The sequence below is a fragment of the Protomyctophum bolini genome (genome assembly GCF_963924005.1).
Source record: "Protomyctophum bolini genome assembly, chromosome: 16".
Classification (NCBI taxonomy): Eukaryota; Metazoa; Chordata; class Actinopteri; order Myctophiformes; family Myctophidae; genus Protomyctophum; species Protomyctophum bolini.
In genome coordinates this window covers 12602254-12619149 of record NC_137877.1, presented here as the reverse complement: position 1 = coordinate 12619149, position 16896 = coordinate 12602254, and the positions used below count along the sequence as shown (strand labels likewise).

The window sequence follows — 16896 nt, the reverse complement described above, 5'->3', positions numbered from 1 at the left end:
GATAAATTGGGATGCACTGTTGACGTTCCAACACCAGAGGGCACTGTACAGCAGTAATTGCAAATCTATTAGACGGGGCCTGGGGGTTGACCAGTCTATGGGGTTGACACACATTTACGAAGTGAACACTTATGGTTATAGATGTGACGTTTAAATGGCTCAATTGAATAACAACATTGCTGTAATTTGCATCAGTTGAGTCCCAGTTTCAATGTATTGATTTATAAACAGTATGCAGGCAAATGGTTTGGGATACTTGGACAGTGGTTTATATGAGTTGAGTTGCTTAAAGTAACTTTGACTATCAACTTTATCTGACTAGTGACTTTGTCTGTCTAGTATTGTTTCACTGGGAAAACAGAAAACAGGGTCTCAGCAGCATGTGGTGTTTGTTACAATGGCAAAAGAGCTTGTGGGCTGTTCTCCCTCCCTTTATACTGGTTGGTGATTTTATACTGGCCCAGGTGTGTCACAATCTCCACGACACGCCTCCAATCTCTACCGCCACTCCCACCATCCATCATCAGCACTGGAAAACACAGTCGTCCCGAGCTAACTGATGGAGAGTTGGTAACCAAATGGAACCTTATATACAGTAGATCTTTAACTCTTGAGAGTTACATTATATTGTTAAACATCTGCATTACTTAATTTACAAGAAGTCTACACACAAAAGTAGAGAATGTAAAATAATTAAAATGGTGGTGCGTGGGCCGTGGCTCAAATGCGGAATACAAGGGGACTTGATATGAAAAAGGTTGAAAACCACTGCATTAATTAATGTCCAGCACTGCTTTCATGCACTCGCTCGTGCACGCACACACACACACACACACACACACACACACACACACACATATATATATTATATATATACATTTTGACTCTTTTCTTTTTGTTTTTAATTATTATATTGTAAAACATTTTCCAAAAAACATTCCCACAAAAGCAACATTTTTCATGAATAAAAAAAACAATTGTTTCAGTAATTTCATGAAGAAATAAAAGCAAAATCGAACATAACATACCACATAGTATAGACACGTGTTTCAGACGTGAAACACAGACAGATAGGAAGACGGTCAGGGGATCTTAGTATAATCTGATCGACAGAAAGTATTGACTTTAAAGAAACACTTTTTTTTTCTGTTTTTTGATGTTTGTTTCTGAACAAATTTCATCAGGACAATGCTTCAATTTTCGGACCGTGTCCTTGGGATTTTTACGTAATCTGATTGACAGAATCAGCAGAGGGCAGGTTTTTGGGCCTGGCCAATCAGAAGAGGGCAGGTTTAGGGCCCGGCCAATCAGAAAAGAGCAGGTTTTCGGGCCCGGCCAATAAGCAGAGGGCAGGTTTTTGGACAATCAGAAGAGGGTTTGATTGGCCGGGCCCAAAAACCTGGCCTACAAAGATATCAAAGATAACTGAGACCCATTGCGTCATCACAAGCATTGCCTAGACATGGGAGTTCTATGTCAGTCATGCCCAAAAATGGAGGTGCCTAAATATGGAGTTGAAGTTCCATGAAAGTCTTGCCCAAATATGGCGATCGGTCCATGACATCAGACTGATCCTCCAAGTACTCTGCTCGGCATTATTGGGTCATTCGTGCCGGGCTTATCCTTCTACTTCAAACAGCCAACAACGTTATGATGTCGGATGTTCTGAAGAAGCGTAAGGTGAAGGCGCTCCGCGGTGAGGGAGGAACTCCTCCGGAGTTGAAACGCAGCAGAGACGGAGGAGACCAGCAGCAGCAGGACGTTGGTCGTGGCGGCGCGTACAGTGAGTGGGCGGAGCTGGACGGTCGCGACCCGGAGCGGGACCGCCTGCAGTACAAACAGACGTGCGAGAGTCTGGCCACGCTCATGGGCGAGATCCAGGAGCTCAGAGCCAACGGAGCCGCCACCGAGGAGGACGGCGGCCGAGGCGGAGGCTCCTCCGCGGCCGAGGCGGAGCGCAAACGCATGCAGAGCTGCGTCCACGTCATGACCCTGAAGAGGCTCAACCGCTTGGCCCACATGCGGCTGAAGAGGGCCCGGGACCAGACGCACGACGCCAAGCAGAAGGTGGACGTGCTGCACGTGCGGCTGCAGAACCTGCTGTACCAGGTCATGCACTGGCAGAAGGCCATCGGCAAGTGTCTGGAGTTCAACTCCGAGCACGACGACGTCGACCTGGTGAGCGAGGCCGAGTTCTACGAGGAGGCCCCCTCGGCGATATCCAGGCCCGCCGTCACCCGAGGAGACGCGCACCAGCGCACGCTGGCGCGCCTGAACTGGGAGCTGGAGCAGAGGAAGAGGCTGGCGGAGAAATGCACGGAGTCTCAGGCCGCCAGGGAGAACACGCGGAAGAGCATTGAGGTGAAGAAGGAGCACCTGAGCAGCCTGCAGCCAGGGCTGAACGCCATCATGCAGGCGTCCGTGCCGGTGCAGGAGTATCTATCCGTGCCCACCGGCTGCTCCTCCGAGCGGAGCCCGAGGCAGACGGAGATGGCCCGCCACCTGCCCGCCTCCCTCTATGTCCTGTTCGTCCAGGCCTCGGCTTACGGACAGGCCTGCGACGGGGACCTGTGCGTGTCGATCGCCGGAGACATAGAGGAGGCCAAGGCCCTGTCCAAATGTCCCAAAGTCTGCCAGGCCGACGAGAGCCACTCCGATGCAGAGGAACTGGACGAAACAAAGAGGAGACGGCCCACCGCGGGCGGGAAGCTGGACAACAAGCGACGCGAGATGCTGAGGAGACACCCTCTGTCCGTCTGTTTGGACATCAAGTGTAAAGACGGCAGCGTTCTCCACCTGCACTTCTGTTACCTGACGAACCTCAACATTATGACCGCGAAGTCCAAGGTATCCACCGAGCTCGCCTCCGCAGCCGTCGTCAGCGCAGGTGAGCTGCTGAAGCCCGACACTCTACTCGACTGCCTCCTCGCTGGCGACCGGGCCCGAGAGTCGCCCAACCCGGCCAACCGCTACCAGTTGGATAAGGTCGGGATCACGTCGTTTGCCGACTACGCAGAGGAGATGGGCTGCCCCTACCTATGGGTCCAGAAACTCGGTGGACTACAGTTCCCCGGCGATGCCCCGGAGGAGGGTGGTGGCGTGGGCGGTTCCCTGAGCGCCAGCCACATGGAGAGCACTGTGAAACTGCTGAGGGAGCGCGTGGAGTCCCGCCTGCTCCTGCACAGACAGTTTGCCTCGCTGGAAAACGGCGCTGCAGTCCCGGTCTCCGCCGGCGAGTGTCAGCATCTCTTCCCCGGCAAAACCGTCTCCCGGTTGACTTCCTGGACCGCCATCTCGTACCGAGAGTACAGGGACCTGGCGTTCACGCGGCACGCGACGGACGGCGGCGGCCCGGCCGAGGAGACGGACGCGTACTTTGTGGCCGTGGTGGAGAGGGGCGCCGCTCGCCTGCGGGCGGCGGTGGTGTTGAGCCCCCGCTACCCGGCTGTGTCCCCCCTGTTTTCCCTGTCGCTCAGCTGGAAGGGAGAAGAGAGCAGCGGGAGCACGGACGACAACCTCAGAGCCGTGGAGAGCCGGGCAAACGACTCGCTCAAGAGCGAACTCCAACAGGGAAACCGCCGTCCGGGCCCCCAGCTACTGACCACTCAGGTGGCGCGCCTGTGTGTCTGTCTGGACGCGTATTTGGAGGCAGACACGGAAAGACCCGGCGAGGACCAGGGAACGCTTTCCACCTCGGTTGAGCCAGACACAGACGGCTGTTAATGGGAGGAGTCTCGGCACATAACACAATACTCTGGACCCCGTGGTGCTCAACCTCTGGGCCTAGGACCACTGGTGGGCCACGGGGGTGTTGCAAATGATACGTTTTTAATAATATTACAATAAGAAAATCACACCCGTGTGAAGTGAGGGGCGCTCTTATCATTGTACATCATCATGACGTAAGATAGACACGTAAGATATGCCTATTTGCTCAACCACCGGTCCATGACGTAAAATTCTCCAGTTCATTGTCAACTGGAATTTAATTTGACTTTACATTATTTGTTTATTTGGACGGGACAGAGCATATTAATGAACATTACATATAATGTATGCTACACATTACATACACTTTTCGGGTTGGCTCCTTAAAACACAAAACACAAAAATATCAGTAAGCATTGAAGATTATTTTGAAGTTTATTTTGAAATAACCGATCGGAAGTACCCTTTTATTACTGAAATAGCGGGCTCCGTCTTATGAGCTAATTTAGAACTTCCTGTCTGAGAGCTAGCTAATTTAAGACATCCGGTTGCCTTCAGAATAAAATAAGGTTATTTAATTCGTTAATTAAATAATTATTACATTACATTATTAGTATTATTATTACATTACAGTTATTGTAAAGACACACATTATGTTTCTGTGTAAAAATAAGTAATTAAATAACATAAAAAAGTTATCTAAATGGATAAATGCTATTCACTGGAGTGCATATAAAGTGGACACTGGACAAAAGACGGCTCCACGAGGCAACTATTTGGACATACCCACGCGTTCGGGGAGATGTCCTCTACCACCCCACAGTCTCCGCTAAGCGGGAGAGGTGTAAAATTCACAGCTGGAGCCCTTCTACTGGGGTCAATGCAAAGAAATGTACCGTTTCCGGACCCAGAATGGACACTGGACAAAAGACGGCTCGGCGAGGCAACTATCTGGACATACCCACGCGTTCGGGGAGATGTCCTCTACCACACCCCACTCGTTCGTTAGATTTAACAACTGAAGTCAACATTACAATCCTTTTCAGATTGTCTGAAAGAAAAGCTTACTTTGATTCATCCATCTTTATCTCAGAACGGAGCTCCAGTCCGCTACCTCGGAACCCGGGCCAGAGGTTCCCTTCAACCGTCGTCTGACCTCCTCCACACTGACTCCGATCCCTGAGGAACCCCCTGCTCCATCCACGACCACCATGGACTCCACGGCAGGCCAGCGACCAGCCCCCATGGCTGGGGCCCCCACACCAGGCCAACCAGCCCAGAGACCAGCCCCCATGGCTGGGGCCCCCACACCAGGCCAGCCAGCCCAGAGACCAGCCCACATGGCTGGGGCCCCCACACCAGGCCAACCAGCCCAAATACCAGCCCCCATGGCTGGGGGCCCCACACCAGGCCAGCCAGCCAAGGACAGCCGGCCGGGCTGTACCCAAGACTCGGGCCCCTGGCCTGGGGACAGACGTGGCCCCTGTGGAGAGGAAGAGGAGAGCGTGCCGGTCAGAGATGTCAGCGGTGTGGACAGCGCTGGATCCTCCACACACTCTCACTCACACACACACCTCCCAGACACACACCTCCCAGACGCACACACACACCTCCCACACACAAACCTCCCAGACGCACACACACACCTCCCAGACACACACCTCCTAGACACACACCTCCCAGACACACACCTCCCAGACGCACACACACACACACCTCCCAGACACACACCTCCCAGACACACACACACACACACACACACCTCCCAGACTCACACATGGTGGATAGCCGCGACGTACAGGCTGAGATAGCACTGCAGCTACAGCCAGAACGCAGCCAGAACGCACTGCTACGCAGGTATGTGTGTGTGTGTGTGTGTGTGTGTGTGTGTGTGTGTGTGTGTGTGTGTGTGTGTGTGTGTGTGTGTGTGTGAGCGTGCGTGTGCGGCTGCGTTAGGGCTGTAAGTTCACCTCTATAATCCAATTCGAATTAAATTTAAATTAAAGATTAATAGATTGAAGATTAAAGAGCATAACAATTAATAACTTTTTTTTAGGTTGACAACACATTTTCTGTTACAGTCCAATATTGTTTTATACTGTCTCCAAAAACCAATGAATACATTAATGTAATATCAAAGCCATACCTGTATATCAGCGCCTGGCAACATTCTTTGACTCTCTGGCTCTGCTGCTGAGGTACGGGTGGGTCTATCCTCTTGTTCAGAGTCTTTTGAATCCTCAATATCAACCCATTCATCTTCTTCTGGCCTCTCATCAATGCACTCCTGTTCTACATTGCTTCCCTCACATGCTTTTTTCCATTCCAGGATCTCTTTGTCAAACGTTCCACCCATCTCTTTTAGTTTCTGCAAAGTCAGTTTGTACGAGACACAAATGCCTTGTGTCCGAAAATGGTGAAAGCAACGTTTTGTCGCTCCTGCATGCCTTAATAACAGTGAGTTGCGGAACATGGGTGCACACATACTCCGTGAACGAGCATTAAGCATCATCGCTCCAGCCATAGTTGCAATCCGTTTTTTTGTTTTAGCCTCAGTAGTGTCAGTTGTGGTGGGCTCTTTTAGTGATTTTGAAGTAGCACTTTCGATGAACTTAATTAATGTTGGCGCACTTGTCCTCCATTCCTTAACTAAGTCCTCCCAATGGAAGTTCTTGAGGGACTGTAGGGAAGTTTGACGTAATATGGAGCCAAATGCAGTACGTGTGATGGCAGCACACTCTTTTTTTAAGAGATTCATCACCTCTGAAATGACCAACTCACTCAAGTGCAGGTACTGCCATCAGGTCATTTGGCAGGCATTTGAAATGTCCCTCTGCCGCATGGTGTGCTATCCTCTGATGTGGCCCCATCTTATTAACCTTCCAGTCCTTCCTCATTCTGCGATATCGTCGCATGACAATAGGTGTGGTTGGAGGTGCCACAGGAGAGATGTCCATCTGTGTATTACACACTAAAGTCAGCAAACATTTACAAAAGTAACACAGGCAGTATTTAAAATAATCATGATACAGTGTAAATACATTAGTTTAGAAAAAAATACATACAGACTCTGGGGATGTGAGCAGAGTGGTAGCAGGCTGTGATTGTGAAGCAGTAGGTGTCCTTTCTGAAAGGCCCCCAGCATCACCCTAATGGAAAAAATATATGATAGTAGACCAAATAAAAAAACATCATATCCACACAGTATATAACAATCGAGCACACTCATAATGGAATAATAATGCTATTCAAGATGTTATTGAATATATTTGAATTATTTTTTGCTTACATTGTATTGCACTTGAACAATTCTCACCTTTTTCTGCCCAATTGCTGAAGTTGGAGGTGCAGCAGAAGAGGATGATGATGCAGTACATGTCTTTGGTAAAAGCACCCTAGGAACGATCTAAGGGCACAAAAAAGTAGTGGCCAAAATCAAAAACATCATATCCACCCAGTTTGTCTTCAATAGACAATCCCCCTGGTTTATAATGGAGGGATTACGGAAATAACACTAGATAAGATTACATTAAGACTACATTAACATGTAGTGCATATATTAAAATTTGTATCACGCACATTGCATTCAACAATTCTTACCTTTTTCCATCTGACTACAGCAGGTGAGTGAGGTACAAGAGAAGAAGTATCTTCAGAGACAATCGCCGTCTGTGCATTAAACACAAAAGTGTAATCCGATTTATATACTTCAAATATACAGTACAATTACATTACATCTATGTTACATTTAGGTTAAATACAAACCTGATCAGACTCTGTGAATGTCAGTGGAGTGGTATCTTCTGTTTCTTGTAGCCTTACATCAGGCGCTGGGGCTGATGCAGTAGATGCATTTGCTATAAGGATAGCATCCTAATAGAACAAAAACATATCACACATACATACAATACAAAATCTCTCTAAATACAAATCGAGTTAAATAAAATTGATATGCCTCAATGGTGGCACAAATGTAATAAATGGTTTCTTACCATGCCCAAAACATGAAAGGTGCACAAACACAGAGAACATCATGTGTGATGTGGTGAAAACGTGGCAGGGGAATTCATTTGCCACTGCAATTTATCAAGACAAACGTTTACCTTTGTAGGAAACAACATCTCTGGAGCCTCTGAGCTTTTGTGCAGTCCAGAAACGGGTCTGTCAATAGCCTTCTGAAATTACATATTATGAAATATAACCACAAAGACATAATTTATTTTAAATAATTCAATCGTATTAGTAGTTTATTTTTCATGCTATTAATCAAATACCATACAGTGGCAATCTATTCTCTACACAGGAAAAATACAAACCTGAGAAGACTCTGTGACTGTCGTGTCCCGTTGCTCCACAGCAGGCGAGGGGCCTGATACAGTAGGTGCCTTTGTTAGAATTCTCCCAGCAATACCCTAATAGGAGAGGGGGGAAAAAAATACACCCACACACACAAACACACACACACAATTTTCACCAACTATGCAAATAAAGACTAAAAGTGGTTTTTAGGAAAGAGAAGGGAAAACGTTTTCCCAAATCGCATTATGTTGACATTTTATATATGTAAAGCGCTTTGGATAAAGTGACAAACCTTTACTGTTCTCGGAGACCACAACACTGGAATTTTTTAGCTTGTCTGCACTCCAGAAACTGGTCTGACGTCAGCTTTCTGAAATGTTGTAAAAAATAAAAACAAAACAAAATAAAATTTGTTTTGTTTTGTAATTGCTTGCTGTAAAGCACAATACGGTGTACGACTCTAAGAGGAAAAAAGCAAACCTTGACAGACAGTGGGACAGTGACTGGAGTGCTAACTTCCTGTTGCATTAGAGCTGGTGAGGAGGATGCTGTAGAAGTCTTGGCTGAAAGGCCCCTAGCAGCTTTCTAATAGAACAAAAATATGATATTACACATACAGTACAATAAAAAATCTCTCCAAATACAAATACAGTAATATATTCGATATGGCTCAATGGTGGCACAACGCACACACACACACACACACACACACACACACACACACACACACACACACACACACACACACACACACACACACACACACAATAACAATAACAATTCTCACCATCTATATAAAGACTGTAAGTGGTTGTTACTCAATGTGCTTCTATGGTGGCTCGGATAGAAGTGTGTATAACACCAAGAGGTACGCAAACACAGTGACAGAGAACATCATGTGATTTGGGAAAACGTGGCAGAGAATTCATGTCAGTGGCACATGAATTCTCTGCCGCGTTTTCCCAAATCGCATTATGTTGACTAAAGCGCTTTGGATAAAGGTGACAAACCTTTACTGTTCTCGGAGACCACAACACTGGAATTCTTGAGCTTGTCTGCACTCCAGAAACTGGTCTGACGTCAGCTTTCTAATAGAACAAAAATATGATATCACATATACAATACAAAATCTATCCAAATACAAATACAGTAATATATTCGACATGGCTCAATGGTGACACACACACACACACACACACACACACACACACACACACACACACACACACACACACACACACACACACACACACACACACACACACACACACAAATTGTGCCACTATGGTGGCAATGTAATAAGTGGTTTCTTACCATGCCCATAACATCAAAGGTACCCAAACACAGACAACATCATGTGATTTGGGGAAATGTGGCAGAGAAATCATGTGCCACTGCATTTTATCAAGACAAACCTTGAACATGAACAAAACAGAAAATACTTTTATGTGACAGCTTTTGTTTTAGCTTACTTTGAAACACAATGCAGATGCCAACTCTATACAGTGAAAATTCAAACCTGGGCAGACTCTGTGGATGTCGTCAGTGGAGTGATAACCTTTTCAATGTCCTGTTCTATTACAGCAGGTGAGGGGGCTGCTGGAGGGTCAACAGGTGTTGGTAAAATGCGCCGAGTTTCCTGAAATAATAAAAAGACATAAAAAGACGTGGCACGAGGAGCAGCAGGTGAATACACCGGTAGAACATGTCAATGACAGCCACCCTAGTGCATGATGAACTAATGCTATTCTCGATATTCAATATATTGAATTTAATTTGTCACTTACTTTCAATGTCCTCCAATCTCTCCGCCGTGTCCTCCAATCTCCCCGCTGAAAAATAGTAGGACTCGGAACAGGCGGAGAGGGAGTATCCATCTGTACATAAGTACAAAAAAAGTATAGAATAACATGTAGAACACAGCACATACATTACACCATGATGTTACATTATGGAAAATTACTAACCTGGACACCCTCTGTCGTGTCTTGTTGCATTACAGAAGACGAGGCTGATGCACTAGCGCCCTAATAGAACATAAATAACAATAAATAATAATAGTTATAGCAAAAGCCGAGGATTTAACATCAGTTTCCCAATCTACAAAAATAATAAATAAAACAACAGTGTAAATAATTCATGTTATTTGTACAGAAATTGATGTTGTGCATTGTCTAAATTAGAAAAACAAATCATAGTGACATTTGTTGTTTGACTCTCTGTTTCTGTGCATTCTTTTTATAGAAGTCAAGACATCAGTTTCATTCACAACTGCATGACTGCATAAAATAAACTATAACTTTTATATAGAATGACAACTTTCTATCCAGGTCCATTGGTCTTGCCCAATTCCATAAATGTTTTCATTCTTTAAACATAATATACACATAAAAACAAACATCAGAAATTAAGAATATAATATAAAATGCAAAAAGAACATAATCTCGTTTTCGAAAACGATAAAGAATGTGAAAGTAAAGGTAGAGAGAGAGCGAGAGAGCGAGAGAGAGAGAGAGAGAGAGAGAGAGAGAGAGAGAGAGAGAGAGAGAGAATGGGGGAGGGGACCCTCCATAAAAAAATAACAGTATGGATCGTATACCCCAGCTAACATTTCCCCGCTAGCTACCGCTATATTATAGACATACCAGATCACCTCTGGAATTTTCTGTACATTGTTGTTATTGTATTGCATTAACTGTCGACATGTATATGTTATAGGCCTATCAATGTTTTCTTTGCTTTTTTTCATTGACCAACCCCCTTCTTCCATTTTTTTCTATGTAACATGTAAATAACAACACGTAGGCTACGATGTAAATTATGCACAAAACATTTCACACAATGTCACCCATGTTTTCAATTATGTAAACCTTGATGTTACAAAGCTGATTCTGATGTAGGCCTATCATTTGTGAGCAATATGAAATAAAAACTGAAAATGAGAAAAAGGGGAAAAAGTTGGACTATAGTAGCCTATTAAATCAATTTGGTCATGATTGGGATTTTAGAAAGTCATATGGCATTTAAATGTAGTACACAGTATTTTATAATGTTTCCAATTATGCCTATAATGTCCAAGCTTAATGCATTAATATGACATTATACACGCATTTTAAAGTATGTTACATTACCGTTAATTCAACCTCCAAGGGCGAATCTTCTCCAAAAAGTACATGTGGTGAACGAACCAATTCCTTTCCGCATCTTTTCCGTCTTGTTGGGTCTCCTTTGACATTTTTGGTCGGGGTTTTTTGGGATGCCATTTCTATATCTTTTCTTTAGAGGTAAATCTTAGAGTATACTCTAAGAGGTAAATAGATCGACAACAGGAGGACCCGCATATAACCTGTAAGTAACTCAATTACTTGTGCATGAGTGACTCTCTCTCGTAGCCGATGAGAATAGAATTTCCTCGTGGGATAACAAACTAAACAAAACGTATAACAAAGGGATAGCAAAGACGCTAAATAATCTCTAAAAAGCACACTCACATTTATATTTATTTTGTATTTTAAAATTCAGCGAAACTAAAGTACGCCGCATCAGAAGCATATTAATTGGTAGGAACTAAAATTATGATCGCGGGGAAGGGGGAATTATTGTGGGTACGTCTTGTTTGGGAAGTGCCTACAACATGACGTAGGCACATCATCCTGCTCCAGCCCGGATCATACGGACTTTTGGAACAGAGACCAGGAATACTCTATGGACCAGGCTTTCCTCCGAGGCGGTGGAAAGCCTGGTGAGGCGAGGTTAGGTAACCGCCCGTATCGTTCGCGCATGCGCAACCAACCACAACCCGCGACACTTCTCTTCATCCAGCAGCAGCCTCGGAAAGCGGAAAACGTTTTTATTAATAATAGTTACATGTTCCGAACTTCCGACGCACCACTCCACTGCAAAGCAAGGTTTGTACATATCCACTATTGTTTTACCATATAGTTGACTTGGTGTTATTATATAAAGTTCATATTTTAGCAAGCTAACATTGCATTACATCAAAGTGGAGGGAGATGGGGAGTAGCAAGCTAACATGGCTTGTAGCAAGTTAAGCCCGACACACACCGGCTGCGTCCCCCGCGCGGCGCCGCGCGGCGCACACAGCCGCCTCCATTATTTTCAATGAAGCCGCGCCGCGCCGCCCGCGCCGATAGAACACAGTTCTATTTTCCAGGCGCCGCGCAGCAACGCGCCGCGCCGCAGACGGTCGCAGCCGGTGTGTGGTGAGCTTTAGCTGTGTATTACGTTAGCTGCTAACGTAATGTATCCGCCGACGCTCGCCCTCCCCGCGAGACGGTCCTCCACGGGCACACGACGTGGCCCCACCGCCAGGAACACGCCGCGCAAACCCGGCTCCGACCTCCGGTGAGAAAGAGCCTGGTACATTACGTTAGCAGCTAACGTAATCTATCCGCCGAGGCTCGCCCTCCCACATAACGTTAGCTGTAACTACATAGCTAACCAGCCAACCGTTAGCTGTGTATTTAACCAGCTAACGTTATGTATCCGCCGATATGTTTTCGCAATGACTCGATAAATGCGCTGTTTTATAGGTAGGAGGACAACGATGGTTGCTAGCTGTTTGTAATTGTATACAATTACAATACATTACATACATGGTTCATGAATTAATATAGTGAAGTACTTCGCAATAGTGTACTTTGGGAGGGATAGAACAAAATACAAACATTTATAATAACTATTACATCGTTTTACTTTCATGGCAAGGTCGTGCTTTGTAATTAGGCCTATTTCACCCCGCCCCCCTATTTTTTTCGCGCGCCTAATAAACAGAAATTAGGCTTGCAGCTCTGTTTTCGTCTCGCGCGCCACTTTCCTAAAGTGAAGTTGTTTATTTGTTTGATGTTGCAGGAGGAGCAGAGAAGAGAAGAGAAGAGGGGGAAATGCAGCGGGGAAACACACACACACACACACACACCGTGCGAACAGACGTGAGTTATTATAATTTTTTTGTAATTTTAAATGTTTTCTCCATATTAACATAACGCACTCGACGAAGAATGGAGAACAACGGCAACAGCGAGCCAATGTGTAACTGTGCAACGAGGCCAGCTCGTGCATATAACAACATTAACACGTTGAGTTTATAACTTTTATATGTACATAAATACAGTGACTTAGGCTATGACATTAATTAAGTAGATTTATGCCTATATTAGGCTATTGTGTGAGGCATATTGGGAGTGGACGTCCAGGTGTAGAGTTTGGACAGCATCTCTGAAGTGGATATGGTACGTTCTAAAATGACCACTACAGGCTGACAAGCAGTGTTGTTTTTGGCAGCAGATTTAGATTTTAGTTTTAGTCATATATGGCTGTATTTTGCGCGTATTTTGCGCGTCTTAAGGACCAGGTCTTATTCCCTAACTTGAGTAAACTAAAGACCTGGGGGCGTGATCAATGCTCTTTGGCCACTCAGAATAGCCAAATGGCATTGATCATGCCTCCAGGTCTTTAGTTTACTCAAGTTATAGGGAATAAGACCTGGTACTTAAGACACGCAAAATACAGCCCATAGATAGTCTCTTGAATAGTTTTCACTTAGTTTTAGTCACATTTTAGTCACCTGGAACGTTTTAGTGTTTAGTGTAGTTTTAGTCGACTAAATGTCATAAGATTTTAGTCGACTGAAATGTACATTGGCGGGCCTTGATGCCGTCGTAATGACTGTTTTTACACTTACTGAAAATAGCCGATCTACAAGCTCACAACGCGTCACAGCGCAACGCCTTGTGGGCTTGTAGATCGGCTATTTTCAGCATGCACCCAAGTGTAAAATGGCAACTTCACCACTTTTCAACCTATCTTCATATAATTGGTCTTCACTAATGTTCATGATACAATTCTACTCAGTCTTAGGAGGGCTGTGGGCAGTTCATAGCCCATGCCTTTTTGCAATATTTGCAAGTAAGATCATTGGAGACAAACAATTGCAACTTCGGGACATATACAACCGCTCCATAACCAAAAAATCAATTCATATTTACAATGATTCTATACGCATCCTCTTCACTCAGGAGGCTTAGGGCAAAATTGGCTGAAAAGAAGGGTTAGAAAACCTTTGTTTGTGCACTGCCAACTGCTGTGGACATAAAAAAAAAAAAAAAAAGTCTAATCCCCACTGCTCATGATCACTGTTGCTGTGTTAATGTGAATGCATTTTATATAGTATTTTAACCCATTCTGAACGGGAACCCATTTTGGTGTTAGCATCTTGTAAAATGTGAAAAATAGCAGATCTACAAGCTCGTAGCGCGCCACCGAGTGGCGCGCTACGAGCTTGTAGCTCTGCTATTGAAAAAAAAAACGACTTGACATTTTTAGAATCTGATCTCAGGTCAGAATGGGTTCATCAGACCAGTGTGTGTCCAGTGGAAACCTTGTATGAATCTGATCTCAGGTCAGAATGGATTAATGTGAATGTATTTTAATGCAAGGTCTAGCAATGTTGACATTGGTCGGGCTCTACATGGGTCCAATCCTTCTCAAAGTGGGTTCTGGGGACCCCCAGGGGTCCTACATTCATTGTAATGTTACATATGATGAACTTCTTTCTTTCAGATACTCAAGGCGTACGGCTTCTCTCCCAGCCCTCATATGGAGCGAGTCGACAGAGCGAGAACCGTCCACATCTCTCTGTCCGGGTTCCAGTCCAACTCAACACCACTGATGAAGACGGCTCAAAGTAGGAACCTTGATTTTGTATTATTATTGTTTGCTGCTGCTTGTGTTTTACAGTATGCCAGGATATTGGGTGCCTTAACGCAATTTAAAAAAAACATTTAGGCCATAAAAAAAACATAAAAAATCTTCTGAAAGAATATATAATCAAAGATTTGTGCCGCATTTTCACGATTAAAAAAAAAATAGCAGACCTACAAGCTCATAGATTGCCACTCGGTGGCGCGCTACGAGCTTGTAGATCTGCTATTTTTCCAATAGCTAAAGTATTACATAATGCTTAGTTAAAACACCAAAGGGGGTTCCCGCCCAGAATGGGTTAACGCAAGTCCAAGAGTGCCCCAGAATACTTTGATAATATTATTTGGAATGTATCGATGCCACTTCAAGTTGAACTGAAAAAGAACTCGCAGAGTACAGTTTAATAAGTCTCTTCACCAAAAATAGCAGATCTAGAAAGGCTATTTTTGGTGAATGTTCCGGGATGTTAGGATGTTAGTTAGTTAGTTAGTTACTTTCATTTATTGTCCACGTATGTGCAAATTCGTCTTCGGTCTCAACAGTAAAAAACAAAAACACTTAACACAATTATTTTCTCATGGCAAAAAAGTGCAGGACAACAGTGGCAAATACATTGGAAAAACAAACATATATAGCGAGACATGGTATCATTTAGTGCCTTTATGGCATTTGGTATGAAGGAATTAAAAAACTTTGTACCGTCTACCAGAGGGAAGTAGTTCGAACTCCCTGCCGAGTGGATGAGAGGAGGTCGTTTGCTATCTTGACAGCTTTTTTACGAAGTACCTCCTTGTAGATACAGCCTAATTGTTGCTGTCTCTTCCCAATGATTTTTGAGGCTAGGTTTACTATTCGCTGCAGCTTGCTTCTTCCTTTTACATTTAGATTGCCAAACCACATTGCCATGTTAAAAGTCAAGATTCCCTCTATCAGGTTCTTATAGACTGTTTCAAAGTGTTCATTCAACATGACACTGGTTGCACTGGTGTCTAAAGCAGTGGTTTTCAATCAATTTCATTAATATTAATAATATACGGTATTATCAGCTCTCATCAAGCAAAGTGATAAAGTCGAGAAGACCTTACAATGATGATCATGCAATGTTTCCACTACTCTGCTGCCACCTAGTGGGAAGCGGGGTGGAGTGCAGTAGTGTATGGCAGGTCTCTATTATGAAAGGGGAATGAAGAGTTTTCACACTGCCTAAAGGGCAACTTCACCACTTTTCAACCTATCTTCATATAATTGGCCCTCACTAATGTTCATGATAAAATACCACAATTTTTTCTACTGAGTCTTCTGTCTCATAGGAGGGCTGTGGGCAGTTCATAGCCCATGCCCTTTTGCAATATTTGCAAGTAAGATCATTGGAGACAAACAATTGCAACTTCAGGACATATATATACACAGTATATATATATACATAACCAAAAAATCAATTAAGATTTACAATGATTCTACCCATCCTCTTCACTCTGAATTGGACATCAGGCAGGAGGCTTAAGGCAAAATTGGCTGAAAAGAAGGGTTACAGAACTTTGTTTGTTCACTGCCAACTGCTGTGGACATTTAAAAAAAATAGTCTAATCCCCACTGCTCATGATCACTGTTGCTGTGTTAATGTGAATGCATTTTATATAGTATTTTAACCCATTCTGAACGGGAACCCATTTTGGTGTTAGCATCATGTTATGCTTTAGCTATTGAAAAATTGCAGAACTACAAGCTCATAGCACTTTTCAAAACAACAGTTAATATATATGACCAGACCTCATCGAACCCTGTACACTCAAGATGTGCTCCATATGTGACCAGACCTCATCGAACCCTGTACACTCAAGATGTGCTCCATATGTGACCAGACCTCATCGAACCCTGTACACTCAAGATGTGCTCCATATGTGACAAGACCTCATCGAACCCTGTACACTCAAGATGTGCTCCATATGTGACCAGACCTCATCGAACCCTGTACACTCAAGATGTGCTCCATATGTGACCAGACCTCATCGAACCCTGTACACAAGATGTGCTCCATATGTGACCAGACCTCATCGAACCCTGTACACTCAAGATGTGCTCCATATGTGACCAGACCTCATCGAACCCTGTACACTCAAGATGCGCTCCATATGTGACCAGACCTCATCGAACCCTGTACACTCA

The 16896-nt window shown here is 44.4% G+C and overlaps 1 protein-coding gene across 1 annotated transcript; it reads left to right on the top strand.

Annotated features, from left to right (window-relative positions):
* Nucleotides 1-1650: 1650 nt before the first annotated feature.
* Nucleotides 1651-3723, top strand: LOC308330428 (THO complex subunit 5 homolog; the record flags this gene model as incomplete). The annotated part of the gene is made up of 1 exon (XM_080785279.1): nucleotides 1651-3723. The coding sequence occupies one exon, from the start codon at nucleotides 1651-1653 to the stop codon at nucleotides 3721-3723; it is 2073 nt and encodes a 690-aa protein (XP_080641405.1).
* Nucleotides 3724-16896: the final 13173 nt, after the last annotated feature.